This window comes from Staurois parvus, unplaced genomic scaffold (assembly GCF_062004578.1).
Source record: "Staurois parvus isolate SC_StPar_1 unplaced genomic scaffold, SC_StPar_1.0 ptg000503l, whole genome shotgun sequence".
NCBI lineage: Eukaryota > Metazoa > Chordata > Amphibia > Anura > Ranidae > Staurois > Staurois parvus.
In genome coordinates, this window is record NW_028318299.1 from 2,977,132 (window position 1) to 2,999,598 (window position 22,467).

The following is a 22,467-nucleotide window of genomic DNA, read 5'->3' on the forward strand; positions in this document are numbered from 1 at the left end:
AGTAAGAGCTCCCAATGTGGCTTGAGTGTCACTATGGATAAAGGACTGTTCTATCTGTACCCATCGTTTGTCTGTTTGAGGTGACCACTAATGCTGTGCCTGATCCAGCACTATTGCTTTATAGTATAATTGTAGATTGGGGGCTCCCATACCTAAATTTGATCAAGAAGTGTATAGTGTCAATTTGTTGACCCGTGCCTTTTTGTGTTCCCAGATGTAGGTGTTTAATAGTGATTGTAGTTTTTGTATGGATGAAGATAGTAATGGTATTGGGATGGCTCGAAAGAAATATAAAATGTGTGGTAAGATAAACATTTTTACAATAGCAATTCTCCCAACCCATGAAATAGTGGTGCTGGAGAACTCTTTACATAGTTCTGTTATTTTAATGAGTAGATTGGAAAAGTTGATCTTAAATATGTTAGAGTGGGGAGATGTTAATTTTATTCCTAGGTATGTAATTTGTGATGATGTGGCCCATGAAAAGGGGGAGATTGATGAAATTTGTTTATGTAGTTTAGGTGGGATTGCTATCGGCAACATGGAGGATTTGGCTTCATTTACTTTGTACATGGATAATAAGCTAAATTGTGAGATAATCTTTTGCAATGTTATTATTGAGATGATGGGGTCGATCATAGCAATTATGATGTCATCAGCGTATAGTCCTATTTTATGTGTTTCGTGACCTATTTTGATACCTCCAATGTCAGGTTGTATACGTATCGCTTCTGCCAATGGTTCTATGCATAAAGCAAAGATTAAAGGTGATAAGGGACACCCTTGCCATGTACCATTTGATATCTGGAATGGGTCAGAGAGTATATCAGATGACCATACTCACTAGGGCATGTATAAAAAGCCATAATTGCTTTCTTGAACGAACCTGTTATTCCAAATTTTTCTAGTACCAGTTGTAGATATGGCCAGTAGATTCTGTCAAACGCCTTTTCTGCATCTAATGAGATGAGCAGAGATGGTGTTTGTGTGTAATTTGCCCATTGAGCTAAATTTATGAATCTACGTGTGCCGTCTGGTGCTTGAGGTCCGTTGATAAATCCATAGATCTGAATTAATTAGATTTGGTAATAATGATTGAAGTCGGTTGGCTAGTAGTTTGGCATAAATCTTCGTATCTGTATTTAAAAGTGATATAGGTCTAAAGTTGGCTGGTGATGTCGGAAGTTTTCCTGGTTTTGGCAGTGTGATAATAAGAGCTTCTAATGTTTCTTTTGGGATATTTTCAGATGTTGTGAATTTATTAATACATTTGTGTAGATATTGGATAAGGGTTGGAGAAAAGGTTTTGTAATATTCATTGGTATAACCGTCAGGTCCTGGTGATTTGTGTGAAGGGAGATCATGAATTATTTTATTAATTTCAGAGGTGGTGAATAGAGATGAGCGAAGTATTCAAAAATTCAATTCGGCTGATTCGCCGAATTCGCGGAAAAAATTTGATTCAAGGCGAATATATTCGCTGCGAATTTAACTTATAAAAAGGGTGTTTCTAGGCTTCAGAGAGCCTTTATATTAGTGCAGAACACTGTACCTTTAATTTAAATGCCCTTGGAGTCTGCTGGGGAAGAGAAATAATACTGTCAGTCAGTATGACATGCAGATGAGTGCCGTCGATCTTAGAATCACCGCACACTTCACTCATTTGGGCAGTCACGGGGCCAAAACCAGTGTGTGGAGCCACAGTGTGGCGGTGGAGGCAGCAGCAATGGGAGGCCATACAGCACCCTATGACAAAATGGAACCCACCAGCAGTGTGAGGAGACCTGAAAGTGGCACATGGCAGAGTGTGGCGATGGAGACAGCAGCAATGGGAGGCCGTACAGGGACCCATGACACACTCTGGACCTGGCAGCAGCATTAGGAGGCGGTACAGGGGCCCATGACAGATTACGGGCCTGGCAGCAGCATGAGGAGTCGGTACGGGGGCCCATGGCAGATTACGGGCCTGGCAGCAGCAATGGGAGGCCCGTAATCTGCCAGCACCCTATGACAAAATGGAACCCATCAGCAGTGTGAGGAGACCTGAAAGTGGCACATGGCAGAGTGTGGCGATGGAGACAGCAGCAATGGGAGGCCGTAGAGGGACCCATGACACACTCTGGACCTGGCAGCAGCATGAGGAGGCGGTACAGGGGCCCATGACAGATTACGGGCCTGGCAGCAGCATGAGGAGTCGGTACGGGGGCCCATGGCAGATTACGGGCCTGGCAGCAGCAATGGGAGGCCGTACAGGGACCCATGACACACTCTGGACCTGGCAGCAGCATGAGGAGTCGGTACGGGGGCCCATGGCAGATTACGGGCCTGGCAGCAGCAATGGGAGGCCGTACAGGGACCCATGACACACTCTGGACCTGGCAGCAGCATGAGGAGGCGGTACAGGGGCCCATGACAGATTACGGGCCTGGCAGCAGCATGAGGAGTCGGTACGGGGGCCCATGGCAGATTACGGGCCTGGCAGCAGCAATGGGAGGCCATACAGCACCCTATGACAAAATGGAACCCACCAGCAGTGTGAGGAGACCTGAAAGTGGCACATGGCAGAGTGTGGCGATGGAGACAGCAGCAATGGGAGGCCGTACAGGGACCCATGACACACTCTGGACCTGGCAGCAGCATGAGGAGGCGGTACAGGGGCCCATGACAGATTACGGGCCTGGCAGCAGCATGAGGAGTCGGTACGGGGGCCCATGGCAGATTACGGGCCTGGCAGCAGCAATGGGAGGCCATACAGCACCCTATGACAAAATGGAACCCACCAGCAGTGTGAGGAGACCTGAAAGTGGCACATGGCAGAGTGTGGCGATGGAGACAGCAGCAATGGGAGGCCGTACAGGGACCCATGACACACTCTGGACCTGGCAGCAGCATGAGGAGGCGGTACAGGGGCCCATGACAGATTACGGGCCTGGCAGCAGCATGAGGAGTCGGTACGGGGGCCCATGGCAGATTACAGGCCTGGCAGCAGCAATGGGAGGCCATACAGCACCCTATGACAAAATGGAACCCAACCGCAGTGTGAGGAGACCTGAAAGTGGCACATGGCAGAGTGTGGCGATGGAGACAGCAGCAATGGGAGGCCGTACAGGGACCCATGACACACTCTGGACCTGGCAGCAGCATGAGGAGGCTAATAGTCGTCTCCCCACGCTGCTGATGGGGGGACTTTTTAACATAGGCCTCTGTATGGCCTTCAATTTAAGCTGATTACGCTTCGCCACTCTGCCATGGGCCCCTGTACCGCCTCCTCTTGCTGCTGCCAGGTCCAGAGTGTGTCATGGGTCCCTGTACGGCCTCCCATTGCTGCTGACTTCATCGCCAGACTCTGCCATGTGCCACTTTCAGGTCTCCTTACACTGTTGGTGGGTTCCATTTTGTGATAGGGTGCTGTATGGCCTTCCATTGCTGCTGCCTCCACCGCCACCCTGCGCCATGTGCCTCTGTCATCTGCTCACGCTGCTGACGGCTTCCGCTTTTTAACCGAGGCCTGTGTTTGGCTTCCGAATACTGCTGCATCCACCGCCACGCTGCGCCATGTGCCTCTGTCGTCTGCTCACGCTGCTGACGGCTTCCGCTTTTTAACCTAGGCCTGCGTATGGCTTCCGAATACTGCTGCCTCCACCGCCACCCTGCGCCATGTGCCTCTGTCGTCTGCTCACGCTGCTGCCAGGTCCATACTGATTCATGGCCCCCTGTACCGGCTCCTCATGAACGTGGTTCAGCGGGTTTGCATCACTTAACGGCAAATCGTTGACAAACGCTGGGACGTTCAGTGTTGTGCGCATTAAGCCAGACACCAAAGGGCAGCACAGACCTGTTATTACTCGCTCAAGCATGGCTGAACAAAACCAGTCTCTACCACAAATTGGACCCAGACCTGCCCAGGGTCTCGTAAGTAGATTGCACGGAGGAGTAGAGTTCGTTATTGGAATTAACTGTGAGGGACTTTTAAACCTAGGCCTGTGTATGGCCTTCAATTGAAGCTGCTTCTGCTCCGCCACTCTGCCATTGGACTCTTGATAGTCGTCGACTATCAAGAGTCCAATGGCAGAGTGGCGGAGCAGAAGCAGCTTCAATTGAAGGCCATACAGAGGCCTATGTTAAAAAGTCCCCCCAGCAGCAGCGTGGGGAGACGACTATCAAGAGTCCAATGGCAGAGTGGCGGAGCAGAAGCAGCTTCAATTGAAGGCCATACACAGGCCTAGGTTAAAAAGTCCCTCACAGTTAATTCCAATAACGAACTCTACTCCTCCGTGCAATCTACTTACGAGACCCTGGGCAGGTCTGGGTCCAATTTGTGGTAGAGACTGGTTTTGTTCAGCCATGCTTGAGCGAGTAATAACAGGTCTGTGCTGCCCTTTGGTGTCTGGCTTAATGCGCACAACACTGAACGTCCCAGCGTTTGTCAACGATTTGCCGTTAAGTGATGCAAACCCGCTGAACCACGTTCATGAGGAGCCGGTACAGGGGGCCATGAATCAGTATGGACCTGGCAGCAGCGTGAGCAGACGACAGAGGCACATGGTGCAGGGTGGCGGTGTAGGCAGCATTATTCTGAAGCCATACACAGGCCTAGGTTAAAAAGCGGAAGCCGTCAGCAGCGTGAGCAGACGACAGAGACACATGGCGCAGGGTGGCGTTGGATGCAGCAGTATTCGGAAGCCAAACACAGGCCTCGGTTAAAAAGCGGAAGCCGTCAGCAGCGTGAGCAGACGACAAAGGCACATGGCGCAGGGTGGCGGTGGAGGCAGCAGCAATGGAAGGCCATACAGCACCCTATCACAAAATGGAACCCACCAACAGTGTAAGGAGACCTGAAAGTGGCACATGGCAGAGTCTGGCGATGAAGTCAGCAGCAATGGGAGGCCGTACAGGGACCCATGACACACTCTGGACCTGGCAGCAGCAAGAGGAGGCGGTACAGGGGCCCATGGCAAAGTGGCGAAGCGTAAGCAGCTTAAATTGAAGGCCATACAGAGGCCTATGTTAAAAATAATAACATGTTTGGGGCATGATTCATGGCGGATTTAGTCAGTTGTGTCATGAACTGGTGGTTTGAAATCCAGACTAATCCACGCCTGATTCATTTTCACAAACGTGAGTCTCTCCACACTTTGGGTGGACAGTCGTGTCCTCCGCGGAGTTACAATACCTCCTGCCGCACTAAACACGCGCTCCGATGCCACGCTACTGGCCGGGCATGACAGCCTTTCAAGGGCAAATTCAGCTAGTTGGGGCCAAAGGTCAAGTTTCGTTGCCCAGTAGTCAAGGGGATTGTCTACCTCAGTTGGCAGGGTGCTGTCCAAGTAGGCCCGAGCCTGTTGTTTGAGGTCCTGCTCCAGGTCCACCTGATGCTGCTGCTGCTGCGGCTGGTTAGTAGTTTCCTCACTGCGCTGGTGAAGAAAGCTACTCATCATCGACTGCAGACTGAGGCAGCCGCTGCTGGTGGAGCTGCCACTGCTCCTACCACCCCACCCCTCCCCTGCTGCCATGGCAGCGGAACGCGAGCGCACAGGGCCCACAGTGTCTGAGGATGGACGTTGGCGCAGAAAGGCAGAGACCAACTGACTACATAGGTGGTTTTTATAGTACGTTATTTTGGCCTCCCTCTCAGCAGGTGTGAAAAAGGCCACCATTTTTGAACGGTAGCGAGGGTCCAACAAGGTGGACAGCCAAAAGTCATCCCTCTGTCTGATGGTTATTATTCGGCTGTCGCTACGCAAGCAAGCGAGCATGCTATGGGCCATTTGTGCCAAGGAATGCGAGGGACTCCCTGCCTCCATCTCCACAGCATACTGCCACGGTGCGTCTGGGTCCTCTGTCTCTTCCTCCTCCTCTACCAGATGCTCCTGCTCCTCCACTCCTGTCCGCTGAGTGGAAAAACCACCCATTTCACTCAATAATTCCTGAGCACCCGTGTCCTCCTCTACCTCCTCCTCTTCTTCCTGTCCTGCCCCCACAGGGGTCATGTGGCGTTGAGATCTGTGCGCCACGTCTACCGCACCCTGACCAGCCATTGTTAACAGCATTTGTTCCAGGACGTGCAACAGAGGAATGACGTCGTTCATCCCATAGTCCTGCCGACTCACGAATAGCGTGGCCTCTTCAAAGGGCCTGAGCAAGCGGCAGGTGTCACGCATGAGCTGCCAATGGCTGACATCTAAGTTACACAGGGGAGTACCTTTATCCGCTTGTAACATCAGGAAATCGGTGATGGCCTTTCGCTGTTCGTAAAGGCGGTCTAACATATGTAGGGTTGAATTCCACCTTGTTGCAACGTCGCAGATCAGGCGATGCTGTGGAATTCCGTTCTGCCGCTGCAGCTCAAGGAGGGTGTGCTTTGCGGTGTAGGAATGGCTGAAATGCATGCAAAGTTTACGTGACATTTTAAGGATGTCTTGCAGTGGGATGGTGGATTTTAGGAACCGCTTGACAACCAGATTGAACACGTGAGCCATGCATGGCGCATGGCACAACCTTCCTTGACGCAGAGCAGACACCATGTTCTTTCCGTTGTCGGTCAACATGGTTCCGATTTTCAGTTTGCGCGGAGACAGCCATCTGTCGATTTCTCTGTTCATTACACTCAGAAGTTCCTCCCCTGTGTGACTACGTTCGCCAAGGCATACCAGGTGCAGCACAGCGTGACACCGTTGCGCCCTGCACATGTGATATGCCGGTCGGGTAATGGGACTTGGCACGGGGGTGGCGGCTGAGGACACGGCGGAAGAAGAGGTGGTAGAGGCGGACATCTTTGCTGGACCAAGGACGTGCAAACGTGGAGGCAAAAGCGGCGTGACCTGTCCAAGTTGCTGGTGCAGCTGTGCCGGCACCACGTTCACCCAGTGGGCCGTAAATGACATGTACTGTCCCTGACCGTAGTTACAGCTCCACACGTCGGCGCTGCCGTGCACTTTGGCAGAGACCGACATGCTCAAAGACTGGCCCACCATCTCTTCTACATGTGAATGCAGGGCTGGCACTGCCTTTTTGGCAAAGAAATGCCGGCTTGGCACTCTCCACCGCGGCTCGGCACAAGCCATCATTTCTCGGAAAGGTGCTGAGTCCACCACTTGGAAAGGGAGGGACTGCAGCACCAGCAACTTGGACAGGAGGACGTTCAGCTTCTGCACCGTCGGGTGCGTGCTCGCAAACTGTTGTCTCTTGGAAACGGATTCCAAGAAAGACTGCTGACGGAATCCGTGAAGAGGAGTAGCAGGAGAAGGAGCATCTGAACGAGCGGAAGATGCCAACGAGCGACAACTCCCCTCAGCAGAGGTGTTGGAGCCTTGACTGGCTGATAGAGGGCGATTGACGTCGGGTGACGGAGCAAGTAACGGAGCGGGTGATGGAGCGGGGGCTGGGGCAGGCAGAACCGCCGTATCTTTATCACGGTTTTCCCAGGCCACCGAATGGCGACGCTGCATATGCTGACGCAACGCTGTAGTCCCAACATGGGCCCCCTGGCCACGCTTGACTTTCTGGCCACATAGTCGACATACGGCTACGTTTACTTCCTCGGGCGGCTTGACGAAAAATTGCCACACCGTCGAGTAGGAAACTTTGCCCCCGCTACTCCTCACTGGCTGACTGCTACTTCCTCCGTGCACACCGGCACCACTACTGGCCGTGGTGGTAGGCTGCAGTGGAGCTGGTGCTCTACTCCGTGGACGTTTGCCTCCACTGACACTGCTGCGACCCTGCTGCCTCCTGGGCAACCCACCGACTGTTTTGCTCACTGCCAAGCTGGCACCCTCTTCTCCTGATGATGCGGAAGCAATAGCCTGATGACGACGAGGCTGCCAAGTGCGATCAGCCTCATCATCATCAATTAGGGTCTCCGCCTCACTACTAGCCCCCTCGGCTGCGTGTGGGTCAGGAGACAGACCTGTCTCTAGACTGGCTACCGAGCCACTCTCCTCGCCAGTACTTCTTCGCCTGGCTGCTGAAGAGGCGGATGTCTCCCCCCGTTCCTGACCGCCCTCTGTTAGCTCTTCCTCACTGTACAGTGGGGCTGAGCCCACAGCATGCGATACTTCGCTTGGTGAGGGAACACCAAAGGACAGGGGCAGGTAGAGGACACGTGATTTCAGTGGGCTTGCTCCCGGGCCATGCCAACTAACGGTTGTGTCTGACGTACACACCGACCGTTGGCTGTAGGTGTCAGAGGTGACCTGGGAAGAGGAAGACGACCGAGCCAACCAATCGATGACGGCAGGGTTGTCGGTGGAGACACGACCGCTGGATGACACCGGGAGCACTGGCCTCTGGCTGCGACTAGTGCTGCCTCGACCCATTCCTCTGCTGCCACGTCTGCTCGCTCCTGAAACATTGCCTCCTCTGCCACTCCTCTGCGTGTTGTCTGACATACTCTTTAATTCAACGATTCTGTGTCCCTGAGTAACGATTCTGTGTCCCTGAGTAACAATTCTGTGTCCCTGAGTAACGATTCTGTGTCCCTGAGTAACAATTCTGTGTCCCTGAGTAACAATTCTGTGTCCCTGAGTAACGAATCTGTGTCCCTGAGTAACGAATCTGTGTCCCTCAGTAACGATTCTGTGTCCCTCAGTAACAATTCTGTGTCCCTCAGTAACGATTCTGTGTCCCTGAGTAACAATTCTGTGTCCCTGAGTAACAATTCTGTGTCCCTCAGTAACGATTCTGTGTCCCTCAGTAACAATTCTGTGTCCCTCAGTAACAATTCTGTGTCCCTGAGTAACAATTCTGTGTCCCTGAGTAACAATTCTGTGTCCCTCAGTAACGATTCTGTGTCCCTCAGTAACAATTCTGTGTCCCTGAGTAACAATTATGTGTCCCTGAGTAACAATTATGTGTCCCTGAGTAACGATTCTGTGTCCCTGAGTAACGATTCTGTGTCCCTGAGTAACAATTTTGTGTCCCTGAGTAACGATTCTGTGTCCCTGAGTAACAATTCTGTGTCCCTGAGTAACAATTCTGTGTCTGTCCCTGAGTAACGATTCTGTGTCCCTGAGTAACAATTCTGTGTCCCTGAGTAACAATTATGTGTCCCTCAGTAACAATTCTGTGTCCCTCAGTAACAATTATGTGTCCCTCAGTAACAATTCTGTGTCCCTGAGTAACGATTCTGTGTCCCTGAGTAACAATTCTGTGTCCCTGAGTAACAATTCTGTGTCTGTCCCTGAGTAACGATTCTGTGTCCCTGAGTAACAATTATGTGTCCCTGAGTAACAATTCTGTGTCCCTGAGTAACAATTCTGTGTCCCTCAGTAACGATTCTGTGTCCCTCAGTAACGATTCTGTGTCCCTCAGTAACAATTATGTGTCCCTCAGTAACAATTCTGTGTCCCTGAGTAACAATTCTGTGTCCCTGAGTAACTATTCTGTGTCCCTCAGTAACGATTCTGTGTCCCTCAGTAACGATTCTGTGTCCCTCAGTAACGATTCTGTGTCCCTGAGTAACGATTCTGTGTCCCTGAGTAACAATTCTGTGTCCCTGAGTAACAATTCTGTGTCTGTCCCTGAGTAACGATTCTGTGTCCCTCAGTAACAATTCTGTGTACCTCAGTAACAATTCTGTGTCCCTGAGTAACGATTCTGTGTCCCTGAGTAACAATTCTGTGTCTGTCCCTGAGTAACGATTCTGTGTCCCTGAGTAACTATTCTGCGTCCCTGAGTAACGATTATGTGTCCCTGAGTAACGATTCTGTGTCCCTGAGTAACAATTCTGTGTCCCTGAGTAACAATTCTGTGTCCCTGAGTAACGATTCTGTGTCCCTGAGTAACGATTCTGTGTCCCTCAGTAACGATTCTGTGTCCCTGAGTAACAATTCTGTGTCCCTGAGTAACAATTCTGTGTCCCTCAGTAACGATTCTGTGTCCCTCAGTAACGATTCTGTGTCCCTCAGTAACAATTCTGTGTCCCTGAGTAACAATTCTGTGTCCCTGAGTAACAATTCTGTGTCCCTGAGTAACAATTCTGTGTTTGTCCCTGAGTAACGATTCTGTGTCCTTGAGTAACAATTCTGTGTCCCTGAGTAACGATTCTGTGTCCCTGAGTAACAATTCTGTGTCCCTGAGTAACAATTCTGTGTCTGTCCCTGAGTAACGATTCTGTGTCCCTGAGTAACAATTCTGTGTCCCTGAGTAACAATTCTGTGTCCCTGAGTAACAATTCTGTGTCCCTGAGTAACGATTCTGTGTCCCTGAGTAACAATTCTGTGTCCCTGAGTAACAATTCTGTGTCTGTCCCTGAGTAACGATTCTGTGTCCCTGAGTAACAATTCTGTGTCCCTGAGTAAGAATTGTGTGTCCCTGAGTAACGATTGTGTGTCCCTGAGTAACGATTGTGTGTCCCTGAGTAACAATTCTGTGTCTGTCCCTGAGTAACGATTCTTTGTCCCTGAGTAACAATTCTGTGTCCCTGAGTAACAATTCTGTGTCCCTGAGTAACGATTTTGTGTCCCTAAGTAACGGTTCTGTGTCCCTGAGTAACGATTCTGTGGCCCTAAAGTCTCTGTGGCCCTAACTCTGTCCCTCAATACAGACAGGTCTGTCTCTCTTGAATGACCGGAGGCTAATGGAGAATTCTAAGATGGCCGCGATTTATAGCTCCACCATTACACAGTACTGGCTGGCTGGCTGCTGATTGGCTAATGCGATCACATGTCATGAATGAATGCATTATGGGTCAGCGTGCCTTGTCTGCGCGCCTTCCCAGAGATCCCCGCTCCGTCACCACACATGTCGCCGCCATTTTTGGAAAAATTTGATTCGTGCATCCGAAGTTGGCTAATCTTCGGATTCGTCGCGAATCGAATATTTCCCAAACTTCGAAACGAATTCCACTTTTCCATGTTCGATCCGCTCATCTCTAGTGGTGAAGGGTTGTGATAAGGAGTCTAGTTGTTCTGTGGAGCTCTTAGGAAGTTGGAGTGATTCCAGAAATTTACTAATTTGGTTATCAGTAGGAGGTGTAAATTCTTGAGTTTTTTTATGTTATATAGTTTTGCATAGTATCTACTAAAAGCATTGGCTATATCTAGTGGATTTATAAGTTTTCCCTTAGATGGGTCTTTTAGCTATGCAATTTTACATTTGGATTGATATCGCTTCAATTGTTTTGCTAAATGTGGTCCTGTTTTATTTGCCTGCGTGTATGATATAAATTTCAATTATTTTATCATAAAGTCATATTGCTCCATGAGTTGAAGCCTTAGTAGTCTTAGCCTTAGTAGTCTTGTAGAGAGTGTAGCTGAGATAAAATCATTTGGTCTGGGTTTTGTTTGTGTTGTGATTTCAGGAGTTTAATTTGCGATAATATGTCTGTAATTGTTTTAGCTTTCCTTTTTTTTCGTAAGCCCCTAATTTGATGAGTATTCCTCTCATGTATGCCTTGTGTGCATTCCACAGAACAAAATCATCGACCTCTGTATTGTTATTGATATGGAAATAGGAGAGTAATTCCTTCTCCATTTGAGATTTATAATGTTGGTTTGTAATTAGGGCTGAGTTTAGTCTCCATACAGAGAGGTTGTTGCAGTGGTGTATTTAGGTTTTGTGCTGCCCTAGGCAACACAAAAATCGGCACCCCAGCCCCTCCCCCACAGAGAGGGAGCCTGACATTGACCAACAACACCCCTGCCCCCCCACCAGAGAGAGCCTTCCACTACCACTGCCCCCCAACACCAGATACCATCCCCCATAGCGAGAGAGAGAGACACTCACCTTCGCAGCTCTGGACATCCCCAGTAACGAGAGTCGGGCTGTGCATACCCCGTCATGAAACCTGCAGCCTCTCTCAGAACCCACCAGGTCCCCATGCTGCGCCTTGCTTCTTCCAAGGGGCAGTGATGTCCCCCCTGAAAAATGCTGCCCTAGGCAAATGCCTTGTGGTAAATACACCCCTGGGTTGTTGGGGTATGATGTTGTAAAAATTTCTAATGTGAGCGGGGCATGGTCTGACCATATGATGGAGCCAATTTCGGTTCTAGATATTTGCTGTAAATATCTTTTATCTGTTAAAAATAAATCAATCCGTGAGTATGAATTTTGGGAGTGAGAAAAGTATGTATAGTTTTTTTTCGTTACCATAGAGACATCTCCATGTATCATATAGATCTTCTGATTCTATAAAATGATGTTAGAGCATGTGATTGTCTGCGTAGTTTGTTAGTGGAGTCTAGGTTTGTATCTATTACCTCATTAAAATCTCCGCAAATGATTAAAGCTCCTTGTCTTAGTAGTTTCATTTTGTTTGATAAGCCTTGGAAGAAGGTTTTATGTCCTTTGTTTGGTGCAAACACATTTACCAATGTCATTAAGAAATTGTTGATATTTGCAACTAAGATAATATATCTACCTTGTGAGAATATTGATTGAATTTGTATAGCTATTGTGTCTTTTATTGCAATCATTACTCCTTTGTTTTTTTTATTAGCATTTGCAAAAAAGTATTGTGTGAATTTCCTACGTTTGCATGTAGGTGGGTTAGTCTTGTTAAAGTGTGTTTCTTGTACACACAGTATATCACATCTGGTTTTTAACCGCCTCCTGCCCGCCATATAGTCCAATGATGGGCGCAAGATGGTTCTCTCGTTCTGGGAGGACGTCATATGACATCCTCCCATTCTCACCGCACATGCGCGGCTCCGGGAGCGTGCAGCGCAGCGATCGGTGGTGCGCTGTGTCCCTTGGACACAGCAGATCACTGATCCACGGAAAGAGCCAAAGATGTCGGCTCGGTCATGTGATCAGCTGTGTCCAATCACAGCTGATCGCATGTAAACAGGGAAATGTCGGTTAACGGCATTGCTCTCCTCATGAGCTGTCACGCTGACAGCTCGAGAGGAGAGCTGTGCCGGTAATCGGCATTCCTCGGAGGGGACATGTGCACTGATCATCAGGGCACTGATGATCAGTGTGTCCTGATGATCAGTGTAGCCCCAGCAGTGCCACCTGTCAGTGTTCATCAGTGCCAGCTCTCAGTGCTCATCCATACCACCTGTCAGTGCCCATCAGTGCCACATCCATGCTACATATCAGTGCCTACCAGTGCACATCAATGCCACATATCAGTGCCCATCTGAGCTGCCTTTCAGTGTCACCCATCAGTGCCAGTCAGTGCCACCTATCAATGCCAATCAGTGCCACCTATCAGTGCTGCCAATCAGTGCCGCCTATCAGTTCCAGTCAGTGCCGCCTATCAGTGTGTATCAGTGCCGCCTGTCAGTGCCCGTCAATGTTGCCTATCAGTGCCACCTAACAGTGCCAGTCAGTGCCACCTAACAGTGCCAATCAGTGTCGCCTATCAATGCCAGTCAGTGCTGCCTATCAGTGCCACCTATCAGTGCCATATATCAGTGCTTCCTTTCAGTGCCCATCAGTGACACCTGTCAATGCCCATCAGCTCCACCTACCAGTGTTTCCTCATCAGTGCCCATCAGTGCAACCTATTAGTGTCTATCAGTGCAGCCTATCAGTGCTCATCACTGCAGCCTCATTAGCGCACATCAGTGAAGGAGAAAAATCACTTATTTACAAAATTTTATAACAAAAACTAAGAAAAAACATTTTTTTTTCAAAATTTTCTGTGGTTTTTGGTTTGTTTAAGAAAAAATAAAAAAACCTGAGGTGATTAAATACCACCACACAAAAAAATGATAAAAATGTCATATAGGTACAGTGTTGCATGACTGCACAATTGTCATTCAAAGTGTGACAGCGCTGAAAGCTGGAAATTTGCCTGGGCAGGAAGGGGGTATAAGTGCCCTGTAGGCTAGTAGTTAAAGATTCTCTCCATAGAGATGTGCGTTTGTAAGGGCTATTAAGTCCTTTAACATTAAAGGACGTTATTATGACCATTTTTGGGTTTTATATAATTGCTCTAAAGTAGCTAGTGTTGTAGTTATAAGTTGTAGGTACCAAGCACAGCACTGATCATCCCCCCCCCCCCATGCTCTGAAGGGTATCTGCTTTTTGAGATGTATCCATCAATAGAAATGTTAGCTGAATATGAGGATAAGAAGAATGTAATAAGCATAGTAAGAATAAAAAAAGAGTAAGAAGTATAAGAAAACATCAGCAAAACAAAAACTTGTATGAGTGTGCATAGCAGACTCATTATCTGGTGGAGTGTGTAGTATACCTGAGAAGTATAGGGGCTAACTCTACCCTGCTAATGCGGAAGTAGGCACTGAGACATCCCAATATGGAAAAGATAAAAGAGACCAAAAGTCCCAATGTTCAGGTTGTCGGGATTGTAACCCAGTCTGCGGATATTTTGGTGTGCATTTCTTTACGCATATATTGTGGCTCTGGTGGTATAGCGATATTCCATGATGCCAGAATTTTTATCCCATCATTAGGGGTCAAAATTGGAATTAATTTCCCTTGAAAGTTGGCTAAGATTTTTGTGGGATATCCCCACTGATATCGTATTTTATGGGTTATTAGAGCTGATGTGATGCATTTAAATTCTTTGCGTTTTTGTGCGGTATAGGCTGATATGTCTGAAAATATAGCAAATTTTTCATATGGAGCTGGAAGTGTTTTAAGTTTTCGCATAGCTATCATGAGTGCTTCCTTAGCATGAAAAAATGTATTCTGGCAATAACGTCTCTAGGGACGGTATCTGGCAGATGTTTAGGTTTCATCAGTCTATGGGTTCTATCAATAATGAGCTCAGATTGTGACATGTTTGGTAGAAGTGTTTTCAGTAGTCTCCCCTGGTAGATGGATAACTCTGGTGGAGTGACTGATTCAGGGATCCCTCTGATTTTCACGTTATTCCTCCATGTGCGGTCTTCAATGTCAGCCATTTTTTCTTTAATTTTTATGATTTCTTGTAATTGTGTCTCATAAGCATCTATCAAGGAATTGTGTGCTACAACACATTCCTGAATTTTCCTTTCTGCTGCATCTGTACGTTCTTCAATTTGGGTGACTTGTTTTTGAATAAAATGTACAGATTTTTGAAGATCAGATTGTATGTCTTCATGAAGGGACAATAGCATCTGTTTCAGTGTAATGGCTGTGACAGGGGAGTCTGAAGCTGGCAGCTCTGCCATTAAATGTATTGCTTCAGTCAGATCTGTTGTTTCAGCAGAAGTGGGAATTGTTTTCTTTTTACTTCCAGGAGCCTTTGTACACGGTGATAGGAGAGGAGATGAAGCTGGTCTCTTGCTCTTTTCCTTCACTGGTGACAGAGGATCAGCTATGTCTGTGTCAGAGACTGATGAAGATAGTGATGTGTCTTCCTGCTGCAGCTCCAACCATTCCTGTGTGTTAGAGCCGGTGCCATCTTGGCTGTCTGTTGTGTGAGGCTGGGAGAAGAACTCTGAGTTTCTTCGGTCCCTTAGTGATTTTCTTTCCCTTTGTCATCACGAGTGATGAGCGTTACTGGTCTGAGGTCTGTTGCGGTATATGTCACGGCGATCTCTGATGCCGAACATTGCTTTGGGTTGCTATTATAGCAGGGTGTGTGAGGAGCTCCTGTCTCAGGTGGCCATTTTCCTGTGCGGCTCAGACATGCCCCTGCTGCCCCAGGTTTTGGCACTCTTTAGCACTGTGGTTAGAGTAGGACACCCATATGTGAGGGGAAGTATTAGCAGCAGGGAAAGGTTCCTGATGAGTAGGAGCAGGCTAGTGACACCCAATCCTGCTACAGAACTCTCCCCTTTGAGACCAGGCCAGCCAGGCTGCATTCCACCCTCTGAAAACAGATGCTATCGGTGCATATTTACCCGCTGTACCTCTGCATTACACAGAACTGTGAGTCTCACCCAAAGCAGCGTTCTCCTGATAGGGTTGTTTGTAGCTGAGCATACTCTGCAATACAAGTGTTGAGGTATCTAAAACCAGACTGTGTGTCATTACCGCACCACACTGCACCTCCCTACATCTACTTTAAATGTGTGTATGTTTTAAGCCACTCTCTGGGTACCCAATGAAGAGGAGTCTTGTTTTACATGAGTTGCCTCACCAGAGCCAGTTAGCTCCATTATACTAAAATACCTTTAGAAGCCCCAGTGCCCATTGGATGTTTACCTTCTGGAAGTTTAAACTGCCAAAAGGTTGCTGCACCTCCAGGAATCCACCCAAAATAGTTTGCCCCTTAGGAATATAAGTGCCTTGGTCTTACCTAGTGTTTGGGAAAGATGGCAGACTTCCTGGTCATAGATGGAATCTGTCACATCTGTGATGTTGATTCTCCCTCGGTTCTTGGAATGATACAAAATGGCAAAGTCACATCGGGATGCCTCCTCTCTGAAACCGGCCCATCCATTGTTTGTTATGAGGGTTGTTCGAACTTCTCTGATCAGTAAATTCTGGAATCTGAGGGCATCGCACAGGAAACCGTAAGAGTACTCACTATCCCGGGAAAATATACCAACAACACTTCCCGGGCTGATTTCTGCAATCAAAATAAAAACTGAATTTTTGGGTTGACTCCAGACCTGGGAAACAAAGTGAAATACAGCCATGGTAAGAACTCTGGGAGAAATACATAAAAGATACACATGATGCAGTCTGTCAGTAACACTAACACAAAGGGTGCACTTATGAGGAATTAGCATCACAATTTTCCTAGTGACACATCATGTACGTTTGTTCTTTGTGAGATGGGGAACCCCCCCCCCCCTCAATGTTATTAGGTTATTTCCTGTGTTGGACGAATGTCTTTTAATTGATTTAAAATGGAAAATACCACATTAGATCACTAGATGACAAAGCATTGAAAGAACTTTCATAAGCTCTATCCAGGAGGATGTCAAACTCAATTACATTGCAGGCTACAATAGCATTAGGATTGCTCTCAAGGCGCCGGTTGTAGCTGGAAGACTAGATGTCCAGAGCGCCACCCCCCTTACATCAGATGTCAAGAGCCCCCCCACACCATCAGAAGTCAAGAGTTCCCTCACTTCCTTACATCACAGTGCACCCCTCTTACCTTCTGCTACTGCCAGGAAGAAGCTGGGGGTGGAGCTGAGAAGCAGAGTGCAGTGTCTGGAGGAGGACCACAGGAGTCAGGAGTCTTCTGAATGCTGAGACCAGGGGGGGCAGAGACAAGGGGGTGCTGCATCTGTACAGAGACTCAGCACCTTTAGAGGAGCTCTGTCCTCTCTGCTGCTGACTGCTGGGATGAACAAGCCTCTTCATAGCTGCATTAAGAAACACAGGATCTGGTGGAGGAGCTCTGTCCTCCTCTCTGCTGCCGACTGCTGAGACCAGGTGGGGCAGAGACAAGGGAGGGGGGTGGTGCTGCAGCAGCAGGAGAGGTGCTAGGGCCACATGAAATGACTTGGCGGGTCAGATTCCATGTATTTGACACAAGTGCTCTATCTACTGGACAAATGCTGTATTTTACTCTTTAAATTAATACAAATATTTGTCCATCAAAGCAAACAGTATATTAATATTGATCTGTTACCCTGTTCACAGAGAACACGTACAAAACTTGAACTGCATGAACTGCTATGCAAATGTTTGATAACCAATATATTGGATAATAGAGGTAATTTTAGATATAATGCTCCCTAATGTATCCTCCAGTTTTTAGGATTTTGTTCCAATGTTGAATAGGACTTTAAAGTTCAGTACTTTGGAACAAAACCCCCCAAAGTACAACACATTTTAATTTATCAATACAGAAAATATATAAGACAACAACAAATCAAACAATCTTCTGTGCTCAAGTGTGGCAACAATGTAATGGGAAGATACTCTCTACTGCATGTCTCTCAAGTCCATGGACGTGGTCTTGGTCCTCAAAGATCCACTAAGCCCCTCTGCCCTCCCCAGGCCATGGCAATATATAAGCACTAGATGCTGAAAAGCAAAAGAGGGAGCACCAGTCCAGTGTGTTAAGGGACAATAAATGAAATATGTGTTGTGTTTATTCATTATATTCTATTCTTGTATTCATGTTGATCTTTTATTCATTGTTTTATATGTTTTGCAGCCCTGATGAAGGCGGAGTTTTTCCTCCTGAAACATGTTGGCTGTCTATGTTTGCTCATATTATGAATAATAAAAGGCATCTCTGGACTCTTTCAGTTTTGGTCTGGTGATTGTTATTTCTATAATATGCTTTACTTTTATACTTTGGGATGCCCCTGAAAGAAGGGTGAGGGGAGCAGTTTGATAGCTGTCTTACCCAAGCCAGTAAATTTACTTGCAAACCTTCTTGCATCATGAACAAACATCGAACTCCCAGCACTAAGCTGAAGCCCCTTTCATGGCTCCTTAGAAATCTATGTATTCGCTGTGCTTTTCTATGCATGGGAGGGCATATTCTGTTGGTTATTTTTAGGGAGAGAACAGGACAGAGTTCTGTTTGCAGGAGGTTCAACCATCTCAGCAAACAAATTGGTTAAGCCTGAATCCCAATATGATCTATGGGAGTGTTAGGACCAGGACCTGAACCCATGACCTCTGTTGCATCGGGCAGTAGATTTTTATGCTGAGCCACCTGAGATACTGGGCAGCTCTTTGCATGCTTCCTTAGGTAAAGGCACTTTCTAACTTGTTTCTTGGTAGCCTTGAACTCCTTGCTCCTCCCACAATCTTCCTATTTAGGCCATGCCTTTGCACTTCCTGTTTGCCAGATGATTGTGCTCTTCTCCAGCCAATATCTTGCTCCTTTTGCTGTCTGTATCTTTACTACAACACATTACCGACCTTAGCTTGTTCCTCGGCTACACTTCTGCTTGATTCCAACCTGCAACCACTTGTTACTGACCTTCGGCTTGCTTTCTCACTGCTCTTCTGCTTGAATACTACCTGCTATATCTGCTACTGAATCCCAGCTTGCTCATCTCCTGGTGGGGCAATCTTGAGGACCACAACCTGGTACTAACATGCAGTTAAACCATCTCCACCATCAGGAGCTCTGGGGGAAACCAGTTAGTGCTTAGATCCTGTGTCTCTGGTGAGCCCGCATCATCTGCCAGGGTGACCTGCTTGTTTACTTATCTGCTTTAAAGAGTAACTCCACTTTTGTGGAGAAAAAAAAACCTCTACCCTCTGGGTGACCTGTGTACATTGCAAGGTACATTGCACACTTTGTTAAAGATTTCTACATTTTGTTATTCTGAAGAAAGGGATGTTTGTTTTTCTGTGTCCGTGTGCTAGGGAACTGCCATTTATCAGTGGTAGCACTTCCTGCTCTAAATGACAGATCCCTGCCAGATAAACAAATGGGCCGGGGATCCTGGGTGACGTCACGGATTAAATATGATCAAAACTGCAAAACTCAACCTAATTCCTCTAAAAAAAAAAGCCCTACAGATCAAATAACCAACATTCCTCACCATGGATATAATACTCCAGATTTTATTGTTGAAATATATCTGCAAGACAAAAAGAGAAAAATATACATAACAACTCATGTTCAATCTGTTCTAGCAGATGCTAAATGTTCTCCAAAATGTTACAAAGCTGCAACCTGATAGAAATGTAAGACTAGAATCATGTGCTACGGAGGTGGATGTAGCAGCCCCCGGGCTAAATAGAGACCCCATCTGTTTTTGTTCTTGATATGAGATATGAAGAGATCCCTGTACAGATTTATCTTTGTTTGTTTGTCCTCTTTGTCCTCTTTGCAATATTAAGTGTGGCCACTGGGTGGAGCCCAAATAAAACTTACTGTCTTGCAGAAACCAGAAACTGTTTAGGTAAAGAAAAGCTCCCATCATCCTTCATTCTAATAAAAAGAAACTGGTGCATCTTTGAAGCTCAGACTCTATCTTAAGATTTGAGGCAGAGGAAATCAGCCATCATCCCTGATGCACATGTTGTGGAATGAGCATACAACCCCTGCAGGCAGAATCGCTGGAGAGCATTGACCTACTGCCAACCGCAGCCTACTTATTTCATGGTGTATTGTATGTTTCATACATTGATTGTTTGTATTTCTCATCTGTTTTTTTCTCAATAGTTTCACCCCACATTGTTTTGTCAGAAAGCTTCAAGATTACATTCATCCTGGCTTATTGCAGAATAGGAGGGTTTAGCTGCATATCGAGTTATCTTACACCTACATGTGAAGTTGCAGAGTAGTAGGACGTACACCTTTATAAGTGACTTATTTTTACAAACAGTGGCCAGGGAACTGCCATTTATCAGTGGTAGCACTTCCTGCTCTAAATGACAGATCCCTGCCAGATAAACAAATGGGCCGGGGATCCTGGGTGACGTCACGGATCAAATATGATCAAAACTGCAAAACTCAACCTAATTCCTCTAAAAAAAAAAAAGCCATACAGATCAAATAACCAACATTCCTCACCTTGGATATACAACTCCAGTTATTATAGACTAAAAATATCTGTAAGACAAAAAGAGAAAAATATACATAACAACTCATGTTCAATCTGTTCCAGCAGATACTAAATGTTCTCCAAAATGTTACAAAGCTGCAACCTGATAGAAATGTGAGACTAGAATCATGTGCTACGGAGGTGGATGACAACCCCCCCACACACACACACTTTCCCTGGGGAGGATCTTCTGCAGATCTTCCATTTCTGATCTGTTGGTGGAGTGAGTTCTGTTACTGAAAATACACCAAACTGTGACCCCAATTATTACAATGTAGCAGCCCCAGGGCTAAATAGAGACCCCATTTGTTTTTCTTGATATGAGATATGAAGAGATCCCTGTACAGATTTATCACCAGTAACTCAACCATAAGTTTAGATCACTGAGGGTCAACTTACTTGAAGTAGAGGGCTTCAAATATGGTCCCTGACATCACCAAAGGGCCACAGATAATATTCAGTAAATGTAGCTTTACTAAGAACTGTCAGAGACTGCAGACTGTTCTGCCTTCAGCAGGGAAATTCATTATGTTTGTCCTCTTTGCAATATTAAGTGTGGCCACTGGGTGGAGCCCAAATTAAACTTACTGTCTTGCAGAAAGCAGAAACTGTTTAGGTAATAAAAGCTCCCATCATCCTTCATTCTAATAAAAAGAAACTGGTGCATCTTTGAAGCTCAGACTCTATCTTAAGATTTGAGGCAGAGGAAATCAGCCATGATCCCTGATGTACATGTTGTGGAATGAGCATACAACCCCTGCAGGAAGCATTGCTGGAGAGCATGGACCTACTGCCAACCGCAGCCTACTTATTTCATGGTGTATTGTATGTTTCATACATTGATTGTATGCATTTCTCATGTTTTTTTCCCAATAGTTTCACCCCACATTGTTTTGTCAGAAAGCTTCAAGATTACATTCATCCTGGCTTATTGCAGAATAGGAGGGTTTAGCTGCATGTCGAGTTATCTTACACCTACACGTGAAGTTGCAGAGTAGTAGGACGTACAACTTTATAAGTGACTTCTTTTTACATACAGTGGCCAGGGAACTGCCATTTATCAGTGGTAGCACTTCCTGCTCTAAATGACAGATCCCTGCCAGATAAACAAATGGGCCGGGGATCCTGGGTGACGTCACGGATCAAATATGATCAAAACTGTAAAACTCAACCTAATTCCTCTAAAAAAAGCCCTACAGATCAAATAACCAACATTCCTCACAATGGATAGAATGCTCCGGATTGTAGAGTATAAAGCCATCTGAAAGACAAAAAGAGAAAAATATATATAACAACTCATGTACAATCTGTTCCAGCAGATACTAAATGTTCTCCAAATATTAGAAAGCTGCAACCTGATAGAAATGTGAATATAAACACTATTGGAACACGTGCAAAAAATATATATAAATGTGTAAAAAGTCTGAACAAAATTTCCAAAGGTGTATAAAAATGTGCTCCAATCCCAAAAATAGTGTTCAACAAAATCTTCAGAGTGTGCTCACACCATCCGTGATTGACCATCCAATCCCCACTCACCAGATTCAGTGGACTCTTTCCTGGCATGTCTAAAGAGTCAAACAAGCTTTAAAGATGCGGTGTATCCTCCCAGATACATCTGCACTTCATATCCTCCAAAAACAATTCCCACCATTAGATGGCAATGAGAAACAAATAAAGAACACAAATAGTGCAATACTGTATAAAACTATTTGAAAAAAGCTGCCCTTATTGCACTCACATGATATAAATTGTGTTCACACTTCTATAATAAGCTGAGCGGCTCATCATTATGACACAAGTCCATAAATTCCTCCTTTGCAGAAGTGGACTGACAGTAGATAATATGAATTACAATCTCCCCTTAAGGAAAGCAGGAAGGCACTCTGGAGCGCCGCAAACCAGCGTGCGCTCCACTCACCAGACGTGACGTCACTACGCATCCACCGGAACTGTAAATACGTTGACGCGTTTTGCCCCTCCTTCGGGACGTTATCCAAGACACTATTTTCTGGCTCCTCTCACCATTTATACCTCCCCAGTACTCCTCCCCAATTACAATCTAAAGGCCATCATTCATAATAGAATATTGAATGTTTAATTCATCTAACACTACAAGACTCTCTTCATCATAATATAAGTAAAC

At 46.5% G+C, this 22,467-nt stretch overlaps 1 protein-coding gene across 1 annotated transcript in view; it reads right to left on the reverse strand.

Moving 5' to 3' along the window:
• LOC149452009 (uncharacterized) overlaps window positions 1–21,887 on the reverse strand; it is a 48,709-nt gene extending 26,822 nt beyond the window's left edge. The window contains exons 1-4 of the mRNA XM_089689882.1: window positions 21,861–21,887; window positions 20,291–20,329; window positions 19,314–19,352; window positions 16,142–16,457 (exon numbers count right to left, since the gene is read on the reverse strand). Of these exons, the coding sequence (XP_089546008.1) occupies window positions 16,142–16,457; window positions 19,314–19,352; window positions 20,291–20,329; window positions 21,861–21,887 (421 nt within the window). The remainder of the gene's footprint in view (window positions 1–16,141; window positions 16,458–19,313; window positions 19,353–20,290; window positions 20,330–21,860) is intronic.
• Window positions 21,888–22,467: the final 580 nt, after the last annotated feature.